General features: G+C 42.7%; 2 protein-coding genes across 3 annotated transcripts in view; one reads left to right on the top strand and one right to left on the bottom strand.

Annotated features, from left to right (window-relative positions):
• Positions 1–110, bottom strand: part of trnt1 (tRNA nucleotidyl transferase, CCA-adding, 1) — a 3,726-nt gene extending 3,616 nt beyond the window's left edge. Inside the window, exon 1 of one of the 2 annotated variants that reach the window (XM_035661301.1) lies at positions 78–110. The gene's annotated coding sequence lies outside the window, so the exon portion shown is untranslated. Of the gene's footprint in view, positions 1–3 lie in introns of both variants that reach the window. The other variant, XM_035661300.1, reaches the window with a different exon arrangement.
• A 116-nt stretch (positions 111–226) lies between these two features.
• Positions 227–5,992, top strand: arl6ip5a (ADP-ribosylation factor-like 6 interacting protein 5a). Its single transcript, XM_035661302.1, has 3 exons — positions 227–614; positions 3,606–3,823; positions 4,015–5,992. The coding sequence occupies exons 1-3, from the start codon at positions 436–438 to the stop codon at positions 4,188–4,190; spliced, it is 573 nt and encodes a 190-aa protein (XP_035517195.1). The 5' UTR covers positions 227–435; the 3' UTR covers positions 4,191–5,992.
• Positions 5,993–6,223: the final 231 nt, after the last annotated feature.

Genomic DNA, 6,223 nt, shown 5'->3' with positions numbered 1-6,223 from the left:
GACCTGACACTTGAACAGAAGCTCTTATGAACACACGCTGTAGTTATCGCTTCACGCGCTCCACCATGAAGACTTACCGGAAGTGTTCCCACAACGTGCGGCTGCTGACCAATGGCGCGAGCTTTCGTCAGGCTCACGAGGCGGCGCTTAAGAGAGCGAGCTGCCTCTGGGCTTCTCGCGAGACTCCATAGGTGTATATATCTATGGCGAGACTCTTGCTAGTAGCTTCAGGCGACCTCCCAGCTGTTGATGTTGTGCTCATATATGTCTGCGGTTGCGCTAGTGACGATGTTACACACTCCGATACAGTAGGAGGCGGCATCCAGCTTTACCGTCGGCTTGTATCCCACCAGAAAACTACAGAGGAAGAAGAAGAAGAAAAAGAAGAAGAAGTTGCTGTTGTGCTGTCAGATTAGTGAAGGGAGCAGGAGCCAAATGGCTAAAGTGGAGCTGACACCGTTCAGACCGTGGGACGACTTCTTCCCCGGAGCGGAAAGATTCGCTAAACCAGACACCAAAGATTTAGCGAAATGGAACAACAGAGTTGTCAGCAACCTGCTTTATTATCAGACAAATTATTTGGCTATGGCCATCGTTGTTTTCCTCATTGTCGGGTAAGTTACATATTGTAACTTATGGCATCAGTACAGTTAGCTGTTTACTGGTCGTTAGTTCACAGCTAAATTGTGTTCGTCACCTTTTCTGTCGTTATTTTTCTATATGTTTGCCCTGTAAGCGTAAACTAATGTAGCCTGCTGTAAACGGATTTAAACGAGGGTTTGAACAGGATGTAGACTCTGCTTGGGAGGAGACGAGTTGAAACGCGTCCCATAAGAATGAATGGGACTGGAGTATATTGTTCCAGCTGACATGCAGCTACAAGGGACTGTTCCTGTAATGTTCTCAGTGTGTGCATCTCGTATAGGAATACAATGTGACTTATTCATTGGTCATTAATATAAAATGTAAACATGATGACACGAGGCTCAGATGATGCACTGTTGTTGGCAACAGGCTGAATGAAAGAGAAAAGAAGAGTCTGGAACCAGTGTTGGAGCTCTGACTCACACAGTACATGAACCAAAGATTTCCAAATACCCTGACAGTACAAGCACATACTAACTACTGCAGACTGCCTATTATCTGACATCTCCATACAAGGTAGATTCAATCAAATGTCTTGGCTCTGGTTGGCACTTTGCTCCAGCTAAAGCCCGACTTACTAAAAATAGTGATACCCTGTCATGGTCTGTCCACTGGGCTGTGTGATGACATATTGTTGCTATGGTCATGAAGGCCTCATAAGCCGTTTGTCTAGTCAGCTGTTGCACTGCAGATAGCACAGTTGTGAGAAAGCAGCAGCTTATTGAGCTGTACCCCTGCTTAGGGAGATAATCTAGTATTGGAGAATTTCTCATTGAGCCGATCCTGAGTCATGACCCTAAACCAACAAGGCTGGCACATTCAGCTGACTTGTTGTGTAAAAACATGATTGTGCTATTTTTATCCAGTTTCGAAACACCTCAAGCATCCGCTTTTGCATGAACATCATTTGCAGTGCCAAAAGTGTTCAGGGCGTGTGTGAGGAAACTCATGTTGTTATTGCACATTAATCCACACTTGGCTACACGTAATTATTCATAGACGTATCATTCATTTTCACACACATGTTACTGTTCTATACAGTTGCTATCTGTGGTGAACTTTAATGATTCTGGGTCTCCTCATGTAGTTCTCCTTCACACAACTGTAACACAGGAAGCATGGTTTCAGGCACTGAGTGCAGAAGAAGTCAAATCTGTCCCTGCTGTGTGGCACACTCGCAGTGTGTGTGTCTGTGTGTCATATGCAGGGGAACCTTTGACTCTATAATCAATATGAAGTCACACTGCTGTATGTCATAACAAACGGAGGCAGAGAAGGTATGAAATGCGACAGGGGATGTGAGGTGTTGTTCCAGTTGTTCCTGTTGTTCCAGTGACATTTGATGATGTGGGCGAGTCCATCAGCGGTTCACGAGAGGTTTCAGGCCCAGCCAAGAATATCAATATCCTGAAATGGTGAGGATATTCATTCTTGTTTGTTTACAAAGATAGCTGGAGTTCTGTTGCCCTGGTAACGCTGCCTGCCAAAGTTAAAGGGGCAGGTTTTGTTCAGGATTAGAGTGGCGTCCATACCAATCAAACAGTAGAAAGACTTTAGACAATATCTTATATTGAAAATACAGAAAGTGTTGTAAAGTGCTGTAAAACATGGCTTCCACACCGTAGCAGTTCATCAGTAATACATTGAATTTACAATTGAATATTATGAGGTAGAGTCTGGCTGATATTATCTAATATCACTGACATATTATTGTCAGCACATATGTCAGACCATAAATAATAAGAAATAGCAGTATAGAAATAAATATTTTTAAGATCATTTGTAAAGACCATTTACAAATATAATATAAGACTACTATTGCTATTGCATAGTTTGTCCACCAGAGGGCGGTGGCAGGTTTATTTTTCAGCTGCAAAGTGTCCTGCTCAGTGCATCGTGGTCAAAAATGTAGGTGATCTTTATCAAAAATGTTTGTGTATAGTATGTATTTATGTTAAAAAATAAATAAATATTATTGGTCAAAATATTGTAATGGAATTTTTTTACACTCAAATACACACTCAACTTTGGAAAATTGTCAAGTTCTATTATGAGGCAACTTTTAGATCGGAAATGTTTCTATAAATTCAATATTATAATCCCAAAGAGAAGAAAGGTACACTGTTTCCTAATGGCAGGATGTGATAACTTTGAAAGGGGAGAATGTAATTGCTTTATTCATGCTACATTTTTATCACTTACGCCTTCATTAAGCCTTGTTTTCTTTGCTCAGTTTTGTGAGGACCTGTAATCCAGGATCACCAATATTTGTGAAGCCAAATACGCCAAAGAGAGCCTGAGTAAGTGAGACAGGACCTTGGTCACACTCAGTGAGGTCATGGACTTGGCCTGATGTAGCCACTGTAGCGGTGCCAGGGGTGGATTTGTCACAAAGCTTTTCTGTCCAAGGTGCCTGGCCAGGGAGGAACTGTAGGTGTGATGTAGATGAAAACCTATGTGCTGATGTCAGTGACTGTTTGAGCTGCAAATATAGTGCCTACAATATATGGTTCATATTCATTTTTCACACAGGAGAAGGTGGAACGAGATATTGTTTGATATCTTTGCCTGAAAAAATGACTATAACAATTAATTAGTTGTCATAAAAGCTGCAGACCGATGGACTTTTGTGTTATTAGCATTTTTTTGAAGAGTTTTTTTCTTTTAGCCATCATACATTTTGACCATTAATACGCTTTTTTGCTAACTCAACATTTTTTAGTTTGTGTCATCTATTGTCAAAGGTAATAGTATTATTTTTTGTTAAAGTTACATCCAAATAATGGATAAAAACTATTACAGTATTACAATCTGTGATCCTATGCTATTATTATAGCATGTTGGTCATGTTGTTGTACAGACTACTTCTACCCACTTGGGGGAGCCAGTGACTACACGCACCAGATCAACCTGTGCTCCAGTTGTAGTTTTAAACTGACCTCTGTGTTGCTGCCCTGCAGGTTCCTGAACCCCCTGGGGATGTTCACAGCCATGGCCGTGGTGTCGGGCGTCTTCATGGGTTCGGTGTGGGCCGGAGAGAACAGAGCTGTGATCAGCAACTTCAAGAGGCACAATCCCACAGCGTTTGTGGTCGCCGTCATGGTCGCCAGCTACTTTGTAATCTCTATGCTGGGGAGCGTCATGGTGTTTATGACTGCAATCACTTTACCTCTGGCTTGTAAGTTCAAGATGATAATGTTGGATAGTGACAGTGTAATGATCAGTGCGTTATGAAAGTTCAGGCAACGCAGTTAAAAATCTGTGAAACGTGTTTTGGAGTGAACCCTCTCAGATTCTCAAAGACTGATTACAGTTTGACAAAAGTTTTTAGGTTTGTTATTGCAAAACATTCTCCCATCTGCTTTTCAGTGATATTTGCACATGCTTCATTTCGCCTCCGCAACATGAAGAATAAACTGGAGAACAAGATCGAAGGAGCCGGACTGAAGAGGTCACCCATGGGCATCTTGCTGGAGGCTCTGGGTCAGCAAGAGGAAAACTTTCAAAAGATCCAGAGCTTTCTGGAGGGAAAACTGAAGGAGTGATTGGGCTTGGACAAGGAGCACACCTCTGGCCAAAGATCTTGACTTTTTCTTTTGGATGTAACACAATTCTGTAGATCTCAATCTAGACCTAGATCTTGAAGTTTGTTTCCTATACAGTGTGTTTACCTGTGTGTGTTTTGAAAAGAAGGCTTGTAATCTGAAGGGCTTATCTTTACCTCAGGGTGTCTGTCATTCCACCCAGAACTTGTCAGGGCACTTTTCTGACAAACACATGGGGGCATCTCAGCTCTGCCTCACATCTCTGCTATGCAATGTGTCAGTGTTCCTGTGAAGCACAGCTGCAGACTCCTTTCTAGGTATTACATCTGTGTTTAATCAGTCTCTGAAACAGCCGTTATTCCTGCCAGTTTACACACGACTAAAATTGTGAAAGTGTTGCTTTGTAACAAAGAATTAAAAAAAGTGCACACTCAACACACATCACTGCCAAGCTACTCTGCAGGCCGGATTGTTTCAAGTTTTTGAATCACGTCTCCTTGCATAAAATGGAACAGTTTACTTTAGTACACATTTGAATATAAACCAGCCAACCGTATGTTTATGCAAATAAAAAGAGCAGGACAAAAGAGAAAGCACCACTTTGTCTTCAGCTTTGAAATACTTGTGACTCCAAACCCAGACGCAAATCACTGTGTCAATATTTAAAATGAAGACTTCAAAGGAGTGTGAGGTCCTAACCCATGCCCATCAGTATTCCTCCTGCACATCTCGACTGTTTAATCTTGACAGTGCCCCCTGGGTGATGGATTGGCTAACTTTGCTTTCCTTTCCACTTACCCCAAATGCTAATCAATGGGCTGCTGTAGATTATAGTGTGGAGAGCTGAGCGCTGCACAGTGACGGAGTGGATTCATCTGCAGTCATTCACCTCCAAACCCGAGTTAGTCGCTGTGTCAGCTACTTCAGATGTTTTTTTTTATTATTGGATTCCATTTGAAATTGACTGCAGATAACGAGAACCCATCTGGAACATAATGTTCCGTTATTTGGTCGTTAAGTGGCAGCGTGTAAGGATTGGGGGAAACATGAAGATAAGAATGATGGGCATTAAAAAAAGTAATCACTTCAGAGGGCTGGTGTTTCAAAGTGTTCGTGTTAACCCTTTGCTTTCCAAACGATGGAAATCCATTTCAGACAGCATCATTTCTCTGTAAGGAATGCATGGCATTTTTTTTTAAATGATGACCTCTGCACACTCAGGTGTAATAGTATTCCAGTGGCTCTCCAGTTTAACTTTGACTCTGGCTGCGGGGCTCCCCCCCACTCTGTGCTACAGTAGTGATTTATGTCCTTTCCCGCGGTGCCTCATCTCCATCCACATTGTGCAACTTGGAGGAGTGAACACCAGCGCTGGTGGCAATAAACTCAAGTAAAGTCATGTCTCCCAGAGCACAGTGGAGGCTGTTGTTCTTGCTGCTGCAGCTGCTGTGAGGATCCCACCAACACATGTGCAAGCTGCTGCACCCCCAACAGGTGTGCATCTTTGGTGTTTTCTCCTCAGCACACGTGTAATCCAGGAGAGGAAGTGCAGTTGCACTGTACAAAACAACACTTATCCTTTCTTGGTTTTTTTTTTGTTGCATGCATGCATCAACAACACTTGACTAACTTGTCATTTTGAAACAACCATAATTGCTTCCAAAGATAATCTTCAGTGAGGCAACAGTAGTCAGTGGATGTGACACAAAAGCAAACCTGTGTACTGTTTTTGCACCAGCTGCTAAGTAACAACACTGTTCTCCCTGTGCAGGCTTTTGACTTTCAACATCTGCCTCCTGTTTAGTTTCCACAACACAAAGGCGTAGGGCAGGGAGTAATCTAGTATGATACAATAGTTAATGTTGTTAGGCCAAGCACACTTTGACAGTGTGCTGCCTTTGGGTTGACCCCTCCATCCCCACCCCACCCCCCCTTCTCCTCAGCTTGCCTGAGAGGCTCTGGCTTTTTGCTGGCCAAGCTGGTTAGCTTTCCTCATAAGTCAAACAGCCTGTCATTCAGCAGATCTGGAATCT

The sequence above is a fragment of the Morone saxatilis genome, unplaced genomic scaffold (genome assembly GCF_004916995.1).
Source record: "Morone saxatilis isolate NCDOM2014 unplaced genomic scaffold, NCSU_SB_2.0 Contig18, whole genome shotgun sequence".
Taxonomy (NCBI): Eukaryota; Metazoa; Chordata; class Actinopteri; family Moronidae; genus Morone; species Morone saxatilis.
This window is presented reverse-complemented; position numbering and strand designations above follow the sequence as displayed.

Excerpts from the sequence above, each read along its gene's own strand:
- arl6ip5a (XM_035661302.1), top strand. The coding sequence starts at position 436 with ATGGCTAAAGTGGAGCTGACACCGTTCAGACCGTGGGACGACTTCTTC. Across the intron at positions 615-3,605 it reads GTTGTTTTCCTCATTGTCGG|GTTCCTGAACCCCCTGGGGA; the intron begins GTAAGTTACATA and ends GCTGCCCTGCAG. Across the intron at positions 3,824-4,014 it reads AATCACTTTACCTCTGGCTT|TGATATTTGCACATGCTTCA; the intron begins GTAAGTTCAAGA and ends TCTGCTTTTCAG.